At 41.3% G+C, this 22,116-nt stretch overlaps 1 protein-coding gene and 1 long non-coding RNA gene across 4 annotated transcripts in view; one reads left to right on the top strand and one right to left on the bottom strand.

The window, feature by feature from the left end:
* Positions 1 to 412: 412 nt before the first annotated feature.
* On the bottom strand, positions 413 to 8,030 carry LOC310634475. Its single transcript, XR_014491238.1, has 3 exons — positions 7,715 to 8,030; positions 2,664 to 3,430; positions 413 to 919 (listed from the first exon to the last, which is right to left on the bottom strand). It is a non-coding gene; the product is annotated as an uncharacterized lncRNA (long non-coding RNA).
* Positions 8,031 to 8,348: 318 nt separating this feature from the next.
* Positions 8,349 to 22,116, top strand: part of VLDLR (very low density lipoprotein receptor) — a 29,275-nt gene continuing 15,507 nt past the window's right edge. For all 3 annotated transcript variants that reach the window (XR_014491237.1, XM_083352878.1, XM_083352877.1), the window contains exons 1-2: positions 8,349 to 8,531; positions 20,721 to 20,840. Coding sequence is in view for 2 of the 3 variants with exons in the window: in XM_083352878.1 (XP_083209004.1) it covers positions 8,450 to 8,531; positions 20,721 to 20,840 (202 nt within the window). In the remaining variant the exon portion in view is untranslated. The remainder of the gene's footprint in view (positions 8,532 to 20,720; positions 20,841 to 22,116) is intronic.

Genomic DNA, 22,116 nt, shown 5'->3' with positions numbered 1-22,116 from the left:
CATGAAACATATACATACATTATGCAAGAGCTCAGTTTAAACTTTATGTGCCATGTTTCATAATTTTTGATGCTTAGGTAAGAAAGAAGAAGACATGAGAAAGGCTTTCCCACCATTTATATTAGACTGTTGTCATCTATTAACTAGCCATGACAAAATCAAAATGATGACTTATGTCTTGGTGTTATGTTATATAATTTGTCTTATGAAGTCTCAAGTACATGGAGTATTTGTACACATGCCATCTTTTACTCCCCTTTGGACTCTTGTGCTTCAACTCCACCACATAACCGTCAAGAATTACTCTACTATATGCAGCCATTGATGGAAAGGACTTTCCCTTTTGATTTAACTAGATTGCAAAGAGTGAATTTAGGCCCTTCGGCATGTAAACATGTGCTGGGCTCAAACAATTAGCACTGCTAATGTGTTGGGTTTGCTCCTTGCCCATGTTTTTTCCGACAAACATGGGAAGGAGGGGTGCAGTGCATGTATTTTTTTTGTGTTACAAATTTTATTAGTTTATTGAAATATACAAAGACAAATTTAAAAATGACAAAGTAGGGGAGGAAAGAGGAAAAAGTGGGTCAAAGAGGAAAGGAAAAGCATTGACTTCCAACTCTTTTTAGCGCAGTAGAATAAGGTAAAAACATACCTCAACTTTTTACTTTTACATAGTAATATATACTAGTCATTTCTGTAACAACAATAAATCTACCTAATCAGCAAAAACCAAAATCAAAGTTTCCTTTTTTTTCCCCACCTCAAGCACAGAATCCAGGTGGTTTCCAAACAAAAGCAAGTTAGTTGTCTTCTTTAATTAAAGCAGTCAATTTAGGTAACACCATCAGCTTTTGCAGCCAGTTCTCCATTGTGCAGTGCCTGTATTTCTCATGTCAGTCCAAAAAAGTCCGATGATCTAAAGCATATGAGAGAAAATGGGGGTTTCTGATGTAACAAGAGCTTACAGGATGCACTGCACTGAGCAATTTCATACCCTCAGGACCTGAATTAATCTGGTCCTGGGGATATGAAGTCATTGTTTGAAGACTGGATGTCAAGATGGTAGATCACTTTTGTGCATATGGAGGAATGTGTGTCCAAGATTAGCATTCCTCTATCGGATGACTGCCTTGTAGCTTAGCAGTTTTATACATTTCAGATTCATGGTATGAATGTCAAAAGTGAAAAAGACAAAATATTCATTTTCTCTTTTGTTTATAGGAGTTATACCCAGGATCTCTTCCATGTGATCCTATTGTTTTCCTTAGTTTTCATTTATAGCAACTAGTTCTGGAGCATCTCTCTTGACAGACAGAATAATTTATAAACTGCCCTTTAAATTCCCTTTCCTCTTGATTATTCATACAATCTGTAATTATTTTTGTGCTCTTGACAAACAGGATAGTCTTTTTAAGTCATAGCAAATATGAAGGATGGCCTATGATCCTTTAAGACTTCCTTCCAGGAGATATATGGCTGGCCACATCTGTGGCCACATCTTTAAAGAAGGTTTTAAAAACTCATCTGTTCTCTCTGGATTGTAATTGAAAAAAATTATTGTATTTGCTGATGACAGGCATGCCAGGGTTGTTTTATTGCAACAGGCTGCACTTGAAACTGTTTACAATTAATATAACAGAACTAGTTTTATAGTCTTACCTGCCCTGAAAAGATGCTAATCTTGAAAATAAATTTAAAATAAACACAGAGCATAAAATAAAAATATACCCAACAGGGAGATTTGTGGTCAGATTGCTTCTTTTGAAACAACACGTAAGGATAATGTTTTAATTGTCTAAGTCACAAAAACAGTTTGCTATTGAATATACAAAACAAAGATTTGTATATCACCCCCTCAGTGAGAGACAAGTCTCACGCAAATAAAACATATCCCTGTTCATCTCCTTATTTTTCATTTTATGCAGGCAACAAAACAGATTAAATATTTATGGCTGCTTGACCATATATTCTTTAATCTGGGACACAGCTTTGATCAATTGATCAAACTGATAAATAATTAAGTGAAACTATAAAAAAGAGACTAAAACAGAAGAAGTGCCTGGAGCAGATAATTCACTGGCTTCTTATTACAAATGTTTTGAGGATGAACTCTTACAACCTTTACAAAATTTGATGAATTCTATTTTAAAAAGGGGAAAGATGCCAAACAGTTGGAAAGAGGCTAATAAGGCATTAACACCTAAAGAGGGTCAAGCTTTGACTTAAAAAAAAAACCCCTATCATCAGATATTATTGGATAAAGTTTATAAATTGTTTTAAATGATTGTGGCTGAGAAGTTGAAAATAAAAGAAATTGACATGCTAGCGGGTTTTAAGATTAATGATTAGAAGACAAAGATATTAACAAAAGTATAAAAATAGATGATCAAATAGAAATAGTGGATTAGACTGGTTTTAAGATTGAGAAAAAATAAAATATTTGGGTATCACTATGACAAATATTAATTGTATGTTATTTCAAAATAATTATGTTAAGACTTGGAATGAAATTTAAAAGATATGCTAAGATGGGAGAAACCACAATTGTCACTGTTGGGGAGAATCTCTGTGGTAAAAATGGGTGTTTTGTATGGCAAGGGAAAATGCTACAAGTTAAATATAAGATACAGGATACAAAGAAAGAGGAGAACTGGGTTTACCTGATCTGAAATTCGATTTTACAGCTTGTTGTCTGGTTTGGATAAAAAGATGGATATTGCTAAGAAATAAAAGACTATTAGAATTAGAAGAACATAACTAAGTAACTATAGCTATATTTCAAATGTCCAATTTATTTATATTCCTCCTTTATTTTTACAAATAACTCAAGGCAGCAAACATCAACACACATTCTTCCTCCTATTTTCCCTACAACCACCTTGTGAGGTGAGAGTGACTGTCCCAAAGTCATACAGTTGCCTTTCATGGCTAAGGCAGAACTAGAACTCAGGATCTCCTGCCTGCTAGCCTGCTGCCTTAACCACTAAACCAAAGTGCCTCTCAAGTAATCTAATACTTGTAGGATCCAGAATGAAAGCTCCTGCACAAATGTAGTAATTATAATGCATTTTATTTTAGAACTTTCAAACAATTGTTAAACACCTACCTTTACAAGAATATTTGAGGGACCATCATTAATAACATATTATTAATTAATTAATTATTCATACATACTTCCCTAACAGATAATAGCAGTTTTGCTTCTTTCATGTGTGGAAAGAGTTAGGTATATAGAGTTAATAAGGTTCTATTTCTGTATTTTTATGCCTCATCATCTTTCCACAGTTGGATGTAGGAATTCAGGAAGCAAAGTGAAAAATAATTATACATTTCTCAGATGATGCAACATTTTTCCCTGTTAATTTCCAAAATGTTTCCTCTGCCCAACAGGTCCATCTTGTTCTTTGTCAATTTCATCTTCTATGATCTGTAAAAAGGTTTCATTAAACATCTAAAAGAAAAGATGGATCTTTCATAATGCCAAATTATATTTTAAAAACCCTCAACTTCTGTAGACTAGGAACAAGGAAAATTTTGAACTCTGATGTTTCAGCATGTCAGTTCAGAGATTTTGCATGATGCATGCTGACAGCTCTCTCTCAACACATACACATATACAAAGGTTACCTCTGCTAGGGTGAAAAGTGTACCAACAACTAATACCACATACTTTGCCTCCAACTGAACAATTGTTTTGTAAGGAGGAAGGAATACCATGGACTACTTGATGGACACAGGGTTGTTTTGCTTAAAATACTTAATTTGATTTCTATAGCTGCTCATCTCAACAAATATCTTTGGATGGCATACAGGTAGTCCTTATAAGCATTTATTCAATGACTGCTTGAAGTTACAACGGCACTGAAAAAAATTACTGTATGACTGTTTTTCACACAATCATTGCAACAAACCCATGGCCCTGTGATCAAAATTTGGGTGGTTGGTAACTGGCATGTATTTATGACAGTTGCACTGTCCTGGGGTCATGTGGTCACCATTTGTAACTTTCCCAGCTGGTTTCCAACAAGCAAAGTCAATGGGAGAAACCAGATTCGCTTAATGATTGCGGGATCCATTTAACAACTACAGTGATTCACTTAACAACTGTGGCAAAAAAAAGTTGCAAAAGGGGGCAAAATTCACATAATTGCCTTACTTTAGCAGTGGAAGTTTGGGGCTCAGTTTTGGTTGTAAGACAAGGATTCCCTGTAGATTCTTATATACATATACATATACATATACATACATACATACATACATACATACATACATACATATATATATATACACACATACATACACACACACACACACACACACACATATATATATATGTGTGTGTGTGTGTGTGTGTGTGTGTATGTATGTATGTGTATATATATATATATATATATATATATATATATATATATATATATATATGCAGTTAAAACAATACAAAGTAAATATCTATGGTTGCTGAATACATCTATTGCAATGGAGGTTAATACATGCGAGAAATGGTGCTGTTAATACATCTGGGGCCCCAGGCCTGAGCACATAATCATGAAAGTTCAGTAGGGTCAGGGTCATCCTGATCTCTGAAGGTAGAATATCCACAGGCAGGGAAGTCATGTCTCCTGGTTCCCAGCAGTCAACATTTCTTAGATGACAGGGCCTACAACATGTCCAAGCTATCAGACTGAATTGGACAGGTAGAAACAACTGGGAGAAGATGGTCCCTTAGGTCAGCGTTTCCCAACCTTAGGAACTTGAAGATGCGTGGACTTCAACTCCCAGAATTCCCCAGCCAGCATAGCTGGCTGGGGAATTCTGGGAGTTGAAGTCCACGCATCTTCAAGTTCCTAAGGTTGGGAAACGCTGCCTTAGGTAACCTGGCCCCAAGACATGAAGGGCTTAGAAAGCTCAATTGAAACTTATGAATCGTTCACTGTTCTTGGCAATGCCCCAACTGCATTGCCATGCCTGTATTATGTTCATTAAGAAAATATTTTGTTTATACATCTAACTGTTAGCTACACCAAACTGGCTCTGCGTTTAATGCTAGCATCTAATTGCTAGCATTATTCTGCAAATGGAAAACTTTTATATTATTTTCTCTATATTGTCCCCCAAGAGAATTTGTGTCTTCATAGAGTTGGAACAAAAGTCTAAACAAGCCACAAGTTAACACCGTTTCCTGCCCCTCTCCACATCATGTACTCTTATGTATGAATATTGTTGTTGCAGTACCATCCTATGAAACGTAAAAGTCTGGACTGAAAAAACTGCCAGCAGGCTTTTGCGTTTCATGGGATGGTACAACAACAACATTCCTACATAAGAGTGTTAACTTTAAGCAAAGTGGGGGGGGGAAATGTCTCAGCAATAAGTGAGTCGCACTCTTGAAGTGCCTTCTCTGAATCTGAGTTAGCTACTGCTAAGGTTACATGCAAATTCAAAGGCCAGATGGGTCCTTGCTGCTCTCTGAGCTTGGTAATTTTCTTGCAGAAATTTCATTACCCAAACTAGGCAACAACATCAGAGCACTAATCTAGTTTGGGTAATTGAAATGTCTTCAAGAAAATAACCAAGCTCAGAGAGCACCAATGACACCTCGTTTCAACAGTGAGCAGTAAATATTTTGTTGACTAGCCCCCAGGCCCTCCTTCCCCAATGTTTCTTTTATTAGTCTTACAATTTGGTCAAGTTTTTTTCTGTTTTTACCCAAATTACTTTTACATACAGTACAGAAGTTAGCAAGTTAATGAAGCAACATAGATAGGAAAGCAAATATTGCTAATCCTGACCTCAGGATGCTTATAAATTCTCAAGCCATTTTAGAAATTATCTATTCCAGGGGTAGGCAACCTCGGCTCCTTTATGACTCATGGACTTCAACTCCCAGAATTCCTGAGTCAGCTGACTCAGGAATTCTGGGAGTTGAAGTCCATGAGTCATAAAGGAGCCGAGGTTGCCTACCCCTGATCTATTCTATAAGTATGCTATGCATGCAACTTGGTTTTTATTAGTTGTGATTATTGTACCACCAGATGCCATGGGGGGGGGGATTCAATTAAAAAGAATTTTGCACTTTAGGCATTGATATGCCAATAACTGCTTTACTGATCACATCTAATTACTGGCTATAAACAAGGAAGTATAATGTTATCTATAAACATACAATCAAGACACAGCAGAGGAGGTGACTGGTTATTCTTGAATCTTTGAAGATTTTTAGCTCTGTCTTTCACATATTACAGGTTTATTGAAGTACACTGGCCCTGTAGCTCTAACATAAAATATGTGTGAAAGTATAATGCACTTCTAATAGAGAGTATAGCGGAATTTAATTCCACCTAATATGCAAAGGTCAGAATCACTTCAAATTTTAATTTTGTCCTTTTCAATGTGCCTTAATAAAACCCAATGATTCTCCTATTATATGCCTTAGAAGTAAGACACTAACAATTCAGTGGTAGGGAACATTCTTTTTATACTTTTCAACCTTTCAACGTTCTAAATTTACCAACAAAAAATACAGTGGCTGTGTTTAAATGATATACTAAACTACAGTTTGATTAGCCATGGTTCACTACATGAGCCACAATTAAATTCACACAGTGCACTACCTGTAGAGCAATCCATGGTTTTCAGGCAATGGCTGGGTTCATAACAATTTGCTGATTGACAAATCTTAGAGAACAATTAACCAGTGGAATGACTTGTCTCCAGAACTTCTGTGTGTTCCACCACTGGGAATTTTTAAGAGATTGGACAGCCACTTGTCTCGAATAGTACTATAGGTCTACTGCTTAAGCAGAGGTTTGGACTAGAAGACCTCCAAGGTCCCTTCCAACTGTTACTCTGTAAACCACAATTTGGCATAGCATATTACTCAGCTAGTGGAGTACAGGATAAGTGTCTGCCATTCTGTTTGCAAGGAAGCAGCTGCAAAATTCCACCAAAAGGAGGGGAAATATTTGCCATTTTCCATCACAGCATTTTTCTCCTGAATTTCAGGTCCATGTTTAATCCATAAGGACCTGAATTGCTGAAATCTATAGGTGACAATCAGTGGCTTATCATCGATTGTCTAGACATCTCCAGAATCTTACTCCGGAGTTGTGAATGCCGTAACTTATCCAAAATAGAACAATCCCATGAAGGTCTTTTGTTTTCCAGATCTAAGCTGAATTCAAGAGATTTACTAGCAACAGAAGCCGCCTTTTCATTTTAACGATCCAATTGCTGACAATGACTTTTAAGTAGACCACTTCTAAGTAAGAAAACCCAAGATAGATGATAGATAGATAGATAGATAGATAGATAAATAGATAGATAGATAATAAATAAATAAATAAATAAAAAAGATCTGCAGTAAAGTCGCCATCGCATTTTATAAGAGGGATTAGGCCCGGCGGTTCTTTCTCTTCGGAGAAAATGCCCCGCGGCACCGCGGCTCTTGCGTAGGAGCAATCCTGGGCAATACTTACCAGGAAGTAAAACAAGACGGGTTGGAAATCGCTTCCTTGGAAACCCGCTTTGATATCCTCCAGCATTGGCACCTATGCCAACATTAATACCAGCGGCGTGTCTATAGCAAGCGTCAAGCAATAACGTCGGAAACTTGACAGCAAGATCAGGCCCCGAGTGTCATCGTGCACAGCCCCAGAAACAGCCGTGAGCCTCAAAACAGCGCGCTGGCCAGGCGGTAGATCAAAGACCTCACCTGCGTGCCTCTTCCTCCTCCTCCTCCTCCTCCTCCTCCTCATCAGCTGGTCCGGAGGGGCGGCGGCGGCGGCGGCGGCGCTGGTTGGGCCGAGGGAGCGAGCGAGCGAGCGCACGCAGCAACGCACCGTCTAGTTGCCGGGCGAAACGTTCCCAGCTGCGGCGGCAGGTTGCGTGGATCAGGAAATTAGGGCAGCCGGTTGGGATTGGAGGCGCCGGCGAGCCAACCAGAGGCCGCCCAGGCGTCCGTGAGTCACCGGCGGCAGCGGCGCGCCAGGCGAGCGGCGCGGGGAGGCCGGTATAAGAGCGCCGCCGAGCTGCCCTCCCCTTTTGTGTACGTTCTTCGCCTCTTCCTCACCGGCACCACCGGTGTGTGTGTGTGTGCGTGCGCCGGTGCACGAGCGCCGCCCTGCCCGGCACCTCCTGGATTTCTAGCCGCCCCCCCCCGCCCGCACCTTTCTCCCCCCCCCACACTCCCCCACCCCTCAGCCGCGCGCGCTTTTGCCTCGGACTGGAATTGCCTCCTCGCATCGCCGCTGCATTGTCTGCTGCTCGCCGCCCTACCTGGAGCCTTCCCCCCCCCGCCGCCCCGCTCCGCTCCAGCGGAGGCTCTTCACCTTTCTTAGAAGGGGGGGCAGCGAGGAAGGAGTCTCTCCCCCCTCCCCCTTCCCCCTGCCGCCTGCGCGTCCTCCTTCTGCCCGAACTTGCGTTGAGGAGGCGCCGCGGGCGCTGCACGATGGACGCGTTCCGGCGGCTGGGGCTGGGGCGGCTGCTGCTGCTGCTGCTGTCGTCGTTGGCTTGCCTGCGAGGAGCGCGTGGTGAGTAAGTGGTGGTGGTGGGGGTGGTGGGGGCCCCGCTCCGTTAGCTCGGAAGCTGCCGCGACTCCCCAGAGCTCTCCCCCTGGGGACGCCTGGCAACCGGGTAGGCGGCAGGACGCGAGCTAGCGAGCCGGCGCGGTGGCTTTGCCTTCGGGGGGGGGGACGGGCGGGAGCGGCGGACTGGCTCGTTTCTCCAGAAATAACCCCCACCCCCCCCACTCCCATGGAGGAGCAGGAATTCTCTCTCGCCCACCCAACGAAAGGCTACGTGCTCTGGCGCCCGTAGTCAACCCCTCCCCTACCCTCCCCTTGCCGTCCGCCTTGCCGAGACGCCGGGTAGAAAGGCGGCGGGGGTGTGTGCGTGCGCGCGCGCGTGTGTGTGTGTGTGTGCCGCTTTCCAGTTGGTCTTGGGTGGCGGTCGAGGCGAGCCTGGCCGCTGCCGAAGCGAGTGCGTGGGGAGAGGACCAACCTGGCCTCCTGCGGGGGGGGGGGTGTCCCGGCCTTTCTTTGTTCTGACAGCTGTTGTGGGCTTCCCCCCCCCCGTAGCCTTGACCCTGAAGTTGAGCCTTTCGCTCACAGGGAAGCTTGTTCGTGGGCTCCCCTGCTCGCTCGCTCGCTCTCCTTCCCCCTCCCCCCTTTCCCGCGGTTTGGTACGTCTGAAGGGAGCCTCCTCAGTGTTGGTCGCAGAACTTATTTCCATCTGCCTCTGAGGGGAGGGCTGGTCCCTGACGAGTTCTGTGTGGCTGCAAGACCGTATTGTTTGTTGGTGGGGATCTTGGGACAATATAGCGCAAATGTTTATGTGCTCCCTCTTGTCTCGATCTATTCGGCAACGCTGACTGTGGCTTAGTGGCGTTTATGCACCTGGGGGAGGATAGCATTGGCTCCAAGTGAGTGGAGTCGGTGGAGGAGTTAACCCAGAGGAGGAGTGCTGGTAGCAGTAGATGCTGAGAATACTGTTCCTCAAGAGCTACTCCAAATGAAAAATGCATGTAGTAGATCCTAGTGATAGATCTGGGGAACATAGTTTGGGCAACGTTACATGGCCCGCAGGAAGCAGAGACACACAGCCCATTGTTCTCAGCAGTATTTTACTTGGCATACGGAGCTGGTTTTGAAGGCCAGCGATGTTTTTAGTTAATGCTTTAAGATGCAAGTGTTTTGAGTGATTTAATCATAAAACGGCTACTCCCTTAAATAATAAACCTGGTCTGCTTTTCTCTGCTTGACTAACTTTCCTGAACTGTGCCGCTGGAGAAGATAAAAACTGGGGGAAACTCCACAGTTCACCACACAATTAAGTACTTCTCATCCTTCATGGTTCTGCTAGTTCCTAGTACTTGTAAGTCTGTGCAAGACAGTTATCACAAACAGGAACGTACTGCAAGTGCTGTAGGATGGTGACTTGGAATAGTTGGTGGCAAATATGGCTGGGGAGGCCATTTAAAGCCAAGCTAAAATTCCAGGGCGTCTTAATAGGAACATGTAGGTGAGATCTCTGTCTTTATTAGAACAAATCCTTTGGGCTCAATTACATTATGACTAATATTATTGCAGATGGATTTGAAGTTCATAGCCACATCACTGGTTTGCTTTCCCCCCCCCCCCATAAGTCTAACTTGAATAACCTTTTAACTTTAGCACTTGAGAAATGACAATCCACCAAAACGGTAATCCTCCTTCCCTGCCAAATAGTCTATTGTAAACATGCTGTGCTAAAACTTACAATACTTGGCTGTGGTCTTTTTCTAGATTATAGTCTTACTTTCATCAGATATAGTTTTTTCTTAATACCTGCTTCACTGGAAATCATTATTTAAGGCCTGAAAGATTTCAAATAAACATTGATAAGTTTCCTTTGTTGGTTTTTAAATAACTTCAGTACAGTTCCTGCTGAAGCAAGCTTTCCCCACCATGCCACTTAAGAACTTTCTTCTTTTTCAAGCATTAGTAATTAGGCCAAGAAACTTAAGTTTCAAGGCTAAGTAGTACCAATACCAAGTTACGCATGTATCATTAGAGTAGGTGTCCATATGTGCTGCATTGCCCTCAGTGTCATGTTGGAAAGGATATGCAGTTTTAATGTAGTTCTAGCTCTAAAGTAGAAAATCCACAGGATTCCAGTAAGTATAGATAGTGATCAGAAGATCACAGGAATTTCAGTTCTTCACCTTTGTTTTTAGTTGTTGTTAGCTGCGAAGTCGTGTCCGACCCATCGCGACCCTATGGACAACGTTCCTGCAGGCCTTCCTGTCCTATTTGTTAATGTAAAAGAAAAATATTGGATGTGAAAGAATCCTGGTTAGGGGTAGGCAAAACTCTGTTCAAAATGGGCACTCCAATTGTTAACCACAATTGTTGTGGTGGTATTTCAACCATAGAGGTAATCCTTGACTTGCAACGATCTGTTTAGTGACCAAAGTTACAACAGCACTGAAAAAAGTGACTTATGACCAGTTTTCACATTTGTGACAATTGCAGCATCCCTGTGGTCACATGATCACAATTAGGGCACTTGGCAACTGGCATGTATTTATGGCAGTTGCACTGTCCCTGGTCATGTGATCACCATTTGTAACCTTCCGATCCAGCTTCCACCTGCTTCCAGTCAATGGGGGAAGAAGCTTTAACAAATACGTGATTTACTTAACTTTGGCAAAGAAAGGTTGTAAAACTCAACTGCCTTGCTTAGCAATGTAAATTTTGGGCTGTGTTGAGTAAGTTAAGGACTACATGTACTGGAAATGTTCAAGACCTCAAACGGGGCATTTTAAACTTGGAATCAAGATAGTTTTGGCACTCTTTGATAACTTAAGCGCAGCCATTTTGACCATACCTACCATCAATCACAGTAAAGTAATGAAATATAGCAAGTAGGTAAAAACATATTTAAATAACTGCCCTGCTTATGGATTAAATTTTGAATACAAGAGTTGATTACCCTTTGAAGCATTGAATATCATGAGCTAAAGTCTCAGTCTGGGCATTACATTTAGCATAAACCTTTGCATTGCATATTGGCTATCTTTAATTTTTGTGATGTCCAAAACCTGCAGAAACCTTTCATTACATGTTCTATGTTTGCCCTGTTATTTCCTTACAAAGTAAATGATACAATAAAAAGTACTGAGAGAGTGACTAGTAAGCAAAATAAACTAAAGAAGAAAAAAAAAATCTTACTAAACTAAGTTTATACCAACTCCATTCTTTTTATCTTGCCGTGTATGACAATTCTTGCTTCCACTATGCCCATATACTAATAATTTTCTGTTCTTTAGGCTTTTCTTTTTTAAAAAAAAATCATCCACTTTATCCAGTCATGACTTTCTTGGTTTTTCCTTTCTTTTCAAACCATTTTCCTTCATGTATTTTTATACAATTTAATCCTTAACATCAATATACTCTAGAGGTATATATAGAATATTTCATATAACAAGGTGGACATAAAGTCGTTCTCATATATGGCTACATATTTTCAGTTCTTTCAGGTTTAATTCATTCCTCACAATAAATCATATATTGTTTGGGTTTTATTATTGTTTTAATGTACAGTATTTTAACTTACTGCTGTAAGCTTTTGGGCACCCTGTTTAATCTCTCTTAATTTTTGTATTCTTCTATTTTTGTATGTTTGCCCTGTTCACCGCCCTGAGTCCTTTGGGAGAAGGGCGGTATACAAATATAATAATAATAATAATAATAATAATAATAATAATAATAATAATAATAATAATAATAATAATATTACCAGTACTTTTTTACTAGATGTTTTCAGGCTTTAGAACACTGGTTTTCAAACTTGACAACTTTAAGTTATCTGGGCTTCAACTCCTAGAATTCTCCCGGGAGAATTGCTCAGCATGCTGGTTGGGGAATTCTGGGAAGTTAAAAAGCACTGCTTTAGAATCACTCCCTTATTCTCTAAAGGTATACAAATTCATCCATTTCCCTTGCATTTCTACCATTGTACTGGTAATTGTTCACTTCCTTTTTCTTGTCAAACACCAAGTTTGACAGGAGATTTTCAGAGGGAGACATTAAAGCCACCAGATAGTTTTCATATCGCATTGCAAAATGTATTTATTCATAGCACTGTACTCTGACACAAGTGAAGAAGTTAATGTGAGGATTGTGCACTTAGCAAAACTCTTGTCTACTTGTTGGGATTATTCCAATTAATTACACATTCAGAGCTTTACACATCAGGGGAAGGAAGACCAAGACTAGGCCCTTATATGTGCTGCTCAGCAGATATAAACACTTATTGACTTTCTTCTAGCAGTTTTTGTAATTTAAATTTGGTTTTGACAAGCACATTCCACAAGAGTGGCATTTAAGAAAAGCTATTCAAATTGCGGAGATTAATGCATTCATTGTTTTCTATTGAGGGAGAAGCAGAGATCTAGCTCACCGCTTTAATAATAATCAATTTTGAAACAAGCTTATGTATTATGACAAATGATGTCTATGCTTGTGTGAATGCTTTAACTTGAATTTTAACTGCATCTATCTAATGCTATCCTCAAGGGAAAAGTTGTCATTGTTTAAAAAGTCTAAACTTCTAATGTTTTAAAACTCTAAAAACTCCCTAATCTTTGGGGCCTCATGAGGTGGGATTTGTCCATTGTAACCTTTCCCAGATCTCCATCCCTCAATTCTGAATGGTGCTGAAAATTATTTTGACTAGTCCTCACACTTACGACACAAACAGTATCCCCATGGCCGTGTGATCAGACTATGGACACTTGACAATGGGCATGTACTTATGATGGCTACAGCATCCCAGGATCACATGATTGCCATTTGCAACATTTCCAGTTGGTTTTGGAATATAATACGGATGATTTTCAGTGAAGCTTATCTGTCTGAACCTCCCTGAAATTTAATATTTTAGAGGCCAAGAAAATGTAGCATGATGCAAGGCTTTGGACAAGGAACATCAGTGGGAAAAGCCGGATTTGCTTAAGGACTGTGTGATTCATTTAAGAACCTCAGCGATTCGTTTATCAGCTATGGCAAAAAAGGTCACAAAATTGGACACAACTCAACTACATTAACAATGGAAGTTCTGGTCCCAATTATGGTCACAAATAGAGGACTGCCTGTAGAATGTATGTTGATTTCTAGCCACAACCTTTTCCTAAGTACTCGGTGTGCAATAAAAGTAGAATCTTAAGTTGGACCTTGGCAGAAATCATCTTAAAGACAACTAGCTGTTTTAGTGGGAGCTAAAAATAAATCCAGTCTTGTTAACCTTCAGGTGAGAAAGGTAAATATCTACATGATGCAACAAATTAGGAAAGACTTGCATCATGCTATATTTTCTTGGCCTCTAAAATATTAAGTTTCAGGGAGGTTCAGACAGTTAAGCTTGACTGGAAATCATCCGTACTATATTTCATTCAGATCATCTTTATAGGGAATCAGGTACGGTACAATGGTTCTTAATTATGCCCCCGGTGTAGAAAGCCCAAGCCCAAATCTGTCCTAAGTTTTACTGTATTAAAGACAATGCTTTTTTTATTAATGGTTACCGTACTTACTCACTGAGCCAGAAGTTTAGACTGGATTTGGCATTTTTATTCTTTCCAAGGACTTGAAATAGGCAGATGTTAATGTTTGATGGTGTAAACAGATATTGTTGCAGGATGTATGTCGCTCCAAATAAAGCTACCTTTTGCAATTGATGGTGATTTTGTCAATACTAGTGGTGTTCAAGTCATGCTCCAGATATTTTGAGATATTGCAACCTAAGGCGCCTTGTTACCATTAGTACTATCTTTGCTTTCTTCTGCCATAGTTGTTCTATTTCTGTTTGCAGGTTTTTGCGTTTTGTGAATTTCTCTAGTTTCTTCCTCTTCTCTTCTGCAGTCTTCAAGTACTGCCGTGTCCACTATCCAGATTATGTTGTCTTTTTTATTGACAGTTGTTAAGTTTGGGGTGTTATGGGGCAGGTGGTTATCCATTTGAATTTTAATATTGTTTGTTGCACAGTCAGCCAGATGTTTAGAGTGGCATTTTTATCCACCTATCGAGGCCTCCCCAAGGTGGTATTTTTATTTCACTTTTTATGGATTACACACTAGGCAGCTCTTTTTCTGCCTGTGTTGTATGGGTCAGATATGAGCAAGCAGTAGTTCTTCCACCCCAAGGAAGGTGATATGGAATTGATAAATTTATTGCTCTTATTAGCACAGACATGTCAAACACAAGGCCCGGGGGCCGGATCCGGCCCACAGAGTGGTTTCATGTGGCCCGCGAAGCCATCCTGGAAACAGTGAGGGAACGGCCCCCACTGCCTTGGCCCAGAGACCCTCCTTCTGCCAGAGACCCTCAGATCTGTCCCACTCCTGCCCAGGCCCCCATAGGCACCCTTGATGCGAACGATGTAGAGCTGGCCACGCCCACCCAATAGGCCATATGCACTCCAGCCACGCCCACCCAGTAGGCCACGCCCACCCAGGCCACACCCACCCGACCCCCTGAGGGCAACCGCAATGCTGATGCGGCCTTCAATGAAATTGAGTTTGACACCCCTGTATTAGCAGAATAACAGAGTTGGAAGGGACCTTGGAGATCTTCTAGTAGTCTAATCCCCTGGCTCAGGCAGGAAACCCTATATCATTTCAGACAAACAGTTGCCCAATCTTTTCTTAAAATCCTCCAGTGTTGGAGCACCCACAACTTCTGGAGGCAAATCATTCCACTGATTTAATTGTTCTGTCAGGAAATTTCTCCTTAGTTCTGGGTTGGTTTGCTCCTTGGTTTCCATCCTTTGCTTCTTGTCCTGCCTTTGGGTGCTTTGGAGAATAGGTTAACCACCATCTTCTTTGTGGCAGATATTAGAACACTGCTATGATGTCATCCTAGTCCTTTTCATTAAACTACGTAGACATACCCAATTGCTGCAACTCTTCTTCCTACCATGTTTCCCTGAAAATAAGACCCACCGAGAAAATAAGCCCTAGTATGATTTTTAGTGTGTGTCTAAAATAAGCCCCACCCCAAAAATAAGCCCTAGGTAAGAGTCCCACCGCCAGCTCTGCTACAACTCCCCCGTGGCATTTTGGTTGCTTTTCTTTGCACTATTTCTAGAGTCTCACCATCTTTTTTAATCATGGTGATCAATCTGGATGCAATATTCCAATTGTGGTTTTACCAAGGCATTCTAAAATGGTAGTAACACTTCTCATGAACTTGATTTTGTCCCTCTTGTTAATGCAGCCTAGGATTGCATTGGCTTTTTTGGCAGCTGCAGCACACTGCTGGCTCATATTTAAGGGATTGTCCACTAGGACTCTTAAGATCCTTCTCGCAGTTACTGCTATTGAGCCAGGTACTCTGTATTTGGCTTTTCTTGCCTAAATGTAGAACTTTACTTTGTCACCATTGAATTTCATTTTGTTAGATAGGACTCAGTGTTCATGTCTGTCAAGATCCTTCTGTATCTTAAGCCTATCTTCTGAAGTGTTGGCTATTCCTGCCAACTTGATGTCATCTGTGGATTTGATGAATTCCCCTTCTAGCCCCTTATCTAAATCATTGATGAAGATATTGGAGAGTACTGGGCCTAAGGCAGAGCCTTGGGATACCCCACCGTATTAGATACAGTTCCTTTAAGGACTACACATTGAGTGCAGTTGGTTAGCCAGTTATGAATCCATCTGGTGGTGATGCTGTCTAGCCTACATTTTTCTATCTTATCAAGTAGTAGGTTGTGGTCTACTTTATCAAATGTCTTACTGAAGTCCAAGTAAATAATATCCACAGCATTCCTTTGGTCCACTAATTTTGTCACTTTGTCAAAGAATGCAATAAGTTTTGTCTGGTGTATTCTGTTTTTGATAAATCTATGTTGGCTTCTTATTATGACTTTATTTGCCTCTAGGTGTTCGCAGATTCGTTTCTTGATTATCTTTTTCAGAATCTTCCCAGGTATTGGTGTCAGACTAATAGGTCTGTAGTTTCCTGGATCCATTTTTTTTGAAGATGGGAATTACACCCTTTTCTAGTTCTTTTATTATTCTGTCATAGTCTTATAATAGTTGGTCATAAGAGTTGGTTCTTTTTCCTTTTACAGTAATATATATGTGTATGTATATATTAAATTTATACGCCATCCATCTCCCTGATAAGATGATTTTTATCATAATACCCTATGCTTCCTATTATGGCCCCCTTCCATATCCTTCTACAGCACAGCCCCTGTTTTCCTAGAAAGTGGTTATACCCACATCTGATTTTGTTAGTTTTATGGTGATAATATGAGGTTAGATTTTGTTCAGATTCCCCATGAGTTTGTATCCGAGGGGTTTTGGGGGGAGATGGGGGAAAGGGAGGAGCTCGTAGTTCTTACAGTAAAGCAAAGTTTTTAATAACCAGTTTGTCAAATACTGTGTTATCAACCCCAAAACATAATACAGGAATAAGCAAGTTGTTGGTACCTATTGTAAGTGCTATGTTCTAGAGTCTAGACATATATGGAGAATGCATTTGTTTCTTTTGAATTTTTATGAATTTCTAGGTCTAAATCATATAGTCTGTGGATATCTCCTGTAATTTATATCTGAAAAAAGAGGGAAAGCACCTCTTGCAAGATCAAAGGACAACGTGTTCCTAAATGTACCAAGACAATATATTTGATATCCAATTTATATTTGCACAGCAGTTTTGCAGCTGTATTTTTTTCCTCGGGTGCAGTTTGATTTCAGCATCAAAAGATAAGTTCTTAAAACACTTTTCTGTTTTATCTTTATAAATGACCTCTTAGTTTTTAGTACTTCCAGTTAGAAGTACAATTTTGTAAAAGAGTTTCTCCATTTTTGTACCAGTCACTGACAAATTATGTTACTGGGTTTCTGACTTGGCTCAATTTTCTTCCCATTTCTGAGGAAAGAAAAAAATAGCTTTTTTAAACCTTCATTAATTTCCTAACTTTATTCCAGGATGAATATGCTTTATAGAATATAAATCTTACAACCTAGGAGTAGACAGAAGCTGTATTTAGATTTGCTATTTGTTCTTTGGATGATGCTTCTGTTAATGTTCTGAAATAGCTTTTTCTCGATTGATGTGGAAATGAATGATTTAACTTGAATATCTGAATAAGATTGATTTTCTGAATAAGATCAATTGTCCAAATTGAAAAGATTATTTGAATCAGATTTTGTTTGATTTACAGAAGTCTAATGATTCGTTCATAATTAACTCTAATTTTCTTCTCTTACCTGAATGTCATTTGCAGTATTTCCAAATATTCTCTGCATTTTTTTTTACAAATACGTAATTGTAATGTTTATTTGGTCAATGATCAGCCAAAATACAACTATACTTTACAAAGTTTCTCCAAAGTAACTAAAACCTTTCTTCTTAAATGACATGTCACTGTATCAGCTCTGGGTGTTTTATCACGTTTTGAGCATTCCTTGTACTGTATATACAAGTTTAGAGTTTAGAAAGGAAATTGTATTTGTTTTTGGTGACTTGGAAAAAGCTTAGTCTTCTGGGTCCTAATAATCCATAGATTTTTTCCCCAATGTTGCATGTAAGATTCCTTAATAGACTGATACCTCACCTAACTCATTTTTTAAGCATTTAGGTATATTTGGAAGTGGGGCGATCTAGAATTGCTGTATAGGTAAATAGAAGTATGTACATATGCCTCCATGCATATGTGATGAAATGTTTTATAAAAATGCTTTATAAAGTAGTCTGTCCAAATGTCCTTATATTATCTCACATTTATTTATTTATTTTATTTTATTAAATTTATATGCCACCCTATTCCCAGAGGACTCAGGGCGGTGTACAGGGAGGATTAAAACAAACATACAAAAATTAAAATCAGATTAAGACAATTAAATGAAGTCCACGAAATTTAAAACTAAAACCCAATAAAAATTAAAACCCCTCAGCCTGGGCCAGACAGCTCAAAGAGCCAAGTTTTCAGGTCCCTGCGGAATGAGCGAAGGTCGGGGGCAGTCCTAAGTTCCATGGGGAGTTGGTTCCGTAGGGCCGGCGCGCCCACAGAGAACGCTCTTCCCCTGGGAATAACCCGCCGGCATTCCTTAACCGGCGGTATCCTGAGAAGGCCCTCCCTGTGGGAGCGCACGGGACGAAGGGAGCTTGATGCCGGCAGCGGGTGTTCCCTCAGATAACCCGGACCCAAGCCATTTAGGGCTTTATAGGTCATCACCAGCACCTTGAATCTCACCCGAAGGGCAACTGGAAGCCAATGCAGCTCGCGGAGTAGAGGTGTTACATGGGAGTATCGGGAAACCCCCATCACAACTTGCGCGGCCGCATTCTGCACCAGTTGAAGCCTCTGAGTGGTCCTCAAGGGCATCCCCATGTAGAGAGCGTTGCGTAGTCTAAACGGGAAGTCACGAGCGCATGAGTGACTGTGCGTAGGGCATCTCGGTCCAGGTAGTGTCGCAACTGGCGCACCAGATGAACCTGGGCAAAAGCCCCCCTGGTCACGGCTCCTATGCGGTCTTCAAAATTGAGCCATGAATCCAGGAGGACGCCCAAGTTGCGAGCCCTATCAACGGGGGGTAACACCTCACCCCCATCGTTAAAGATGGAATAGTCTGGGTGACCCGAGATGCCGGTATGCACAGCCACTCAGTCTTGGCGGGATTGAGACGAAGCCTGTTTCTCCCCATCCAGACCTGGACCGCCTCCAGGCAACGGGACATCACGGCGAGGGCATCACTGGGTTGGTTCGGGGTGGAGAAAAAAAGTTGGGTATCATCAGCATACTGATGATACCCCACCCCGAAACCACGAATGATCTCGCCCAGCGGCTTCATATAGATGTTGAACAGGAGGGGAGAGAGAACCGACCCCTGAGGAACTCCACAAGCAAGAGGCCTCGGGGCGGACCTCTGCCCTCCCGTCAACACCGACTGCGAGCGGCCCAGGAGATAGGAGGAGAACCACTGCAAAACAGTGCCTCCCACTCCCAACCCCCTGAGACGCCGCAGTAGGATACCATGGTCGATGGTATCGAAAGCCGCTGAGAGATCTAATAGGACTAGGACAGAGGAACAACCCCTGTCTCGAGCCCGCCAGAGATCATTCACCAGTGCGACCAATGCCGTCTCCGTGCTGTGTCCGGGCCTGAAACCCGATTGGTACTGGTCCAGATAATCAGCTTCATCCAGGAACAGAGGAAGCTGATGTGCCACCACATTCTCAACAACCTTTGCCAAGAAGCGAAGGTTGGAGACCGGACAATAGTTATTTAAAACAGCCGGGTCCAAGGCAGGCTTCTTGAGGAGGGGTCTCACCACCGCCTCCTTCAGGGCAGCGGGGAAGATACCCTCCTTCAAGGAAGCAGTTATTACTGCCTGGAACCAGCCTTGTGTCTCCTCCCGAGCCGCATAAACCAGCCAGGAGGGGCACGGGTCCAACAAACAGGTGGTGGAGCTCAGCCTCCTCCTCATCCTGTCCACATCATCAGGGGAAACAGGATTGAACTCAGTCCAGATAACACGCTCAAGACCGTCCGATTCCTCCACGTCAGACTCTGCCCAGTCAGAGTCCAAACCGGTCCAGATCTGAGCGATTTTGTCCGTCAGATAATAATAATAATAATATGATGACTAAACTCCTCAGCCCGCCCCTGTAAGGGATCCTCCCTCACCTCCCGGTTGAGAAGGGAGCGAGTCACCCTAAACAGGGCGGCCGGGCGATTATCTGCGGATGCGATGAGGTCAGCAAAGTAATTAGCCTTTGCCGTCCTCATCGCTGCAAGATAAGACCTTATAAAGATTCTTAACTGCAATCGGTCAGATTCGGATCGGCTGGATCTCCAACAGCTCTCTAGACCCCGTCTCCTACGCTTCATCTCCCGTAGCTCCATAGAAAACCATGGAGCCCACCGGGATCTGCGCTGGGTCAACCTAGTGATTCTACTTTTAGAAATAGCTATGTCAATCTTAGACTAAATCAAGTCTAACAAATAATAGTAATAAATAATATATCAAAGCTGCTCCTTTTTCAAAACTGCAGTATTAACTGAGATGTATGAAGAATTGCATTTTAGGAGCAATCGCTTCATAATCACTTGAAAAGCCTATGTCTGGTTTAGTTCCTAGGTGACTGGAATTATTACTCTTAAACTCTGACATGTTCTGCTTCTTTAAAGTCTATTGGCTCTAATTGTAATTTATTTCTCAATTCAAGGGACAAGGGTAACATGTGATGAATCACAATTTCAATGTCACAATGGCCGCTGCATAACTCTGGTGTGGCGATGTGATGGGGATGAAGACTGCTCTGATGGCAGTGATGAACTAGCATGCGGTAAGGTTTAACATGGCCACTGACCCAGTCTCTTAGTAGTAGGGTTTGGTTTTTTTATAAGTCTTGTGAATTATCTTGACTTTGGTGACTTCCTGAACAAGTCCCTGCAGTTTTCTTGGCAAGGTTTTTCAGAAATGGTTTGCCATTTCCTCCTTCCTAGGGCTGAGAGAGAGAGACTGACCCAAGGTCACTCAGCTGACTTTGTGCCTGAGGTGGGACTGTGACTCACAGTCTACCAGTTTCTAGCCTGATGCCTTAATCACTACACTAAACTGGCTCAATCCTACTAGTAGGATATTCTTATAAATAAGTTGGCATGGCTCTGACAGCCAGCCAGAAAGAACAACAATTACAATAGTATTTCAAGCTTTAAGAAGAGTTATCAAAGCATTTAACCATGTAAAGCAACTATGGGAATAGTAGCCATAATCTGATTATTTTAGGATAGGACTGCTAGTTACAGTATATCGTTTTTCATAGTGACCTTGGTACTGAAGCCCATAAGCAGAACTGGGCTTCTTGCAATACCATTTCTTTGACCTGAGTTAGGCAGAAAGAGCAGACATCTTTAGAAACATATTCATAGTTGCTACAAAAACCTCAGTCTTTGCTTCTCAGATCTCAGACCCAAAAAAACCCAACTACCGTAACTTGGTTCTGCCCTTACCATTCCCCAGGATGTGTCTGGAAATCCAGGATATTGAAAGTGTATGATTTCCTTCTCATTGTACATGGAGATAGAAGAATTGAACAAGTGTCTCCTTTAAAATAAAAGGCTTATACAGTAGATGTTCCTATTCCACACATTTGCTTTCCCACAATGCTGTTAAAGTCATAATATCCTGTCTTTCTTGTTATAACCTGATAACTAGCATACAAAACTGTACCTGTGTTATCTAAGTATTGTAGGAAGATAATTATGTTAGTCTATAGGAGCCAAAAACTACAGTCTGATAATGCCTTTCCCAACTAACAAGTAATATTTAAAGGTGTAACTTTTAATAAGCTGTTTTGTGTGATTAAAAAGAATTTAACAGCAATATTGAGTGAGAATTTGCTGTGCTCATAGGCATCAAATGGTTTAACAAGCTATTGCTAAAGGTCTCAACAAAACACAATGGGTTTTGATTACATTTGTTAACCAAATAGGCACTTACAGTCTTGCATTTATTTATTTTTACCCTCCCTTTATTGTTTTTTACAAATAAGGCAATGAAACTATCCAACACACCTTCCTATTTTTCCCACAACAACAACCCTGTGAGGTGAGTTGGGC

This window comes from Vipera ursinii, assembly GCF_947247035.1.
Source record: "Vipera ursinii genome assembly, chromosome: 2".
NCBI classification, from domain to species: domain Eukaryota; kingdom Metazoa; phylum Chordata; class Lepidosauria; order Squamata; family Viperidae; genus Vipera; species Vipera ursinii.
This window is presented reverse-complemented; position numbering and strand designations above follow the sequence as displayed.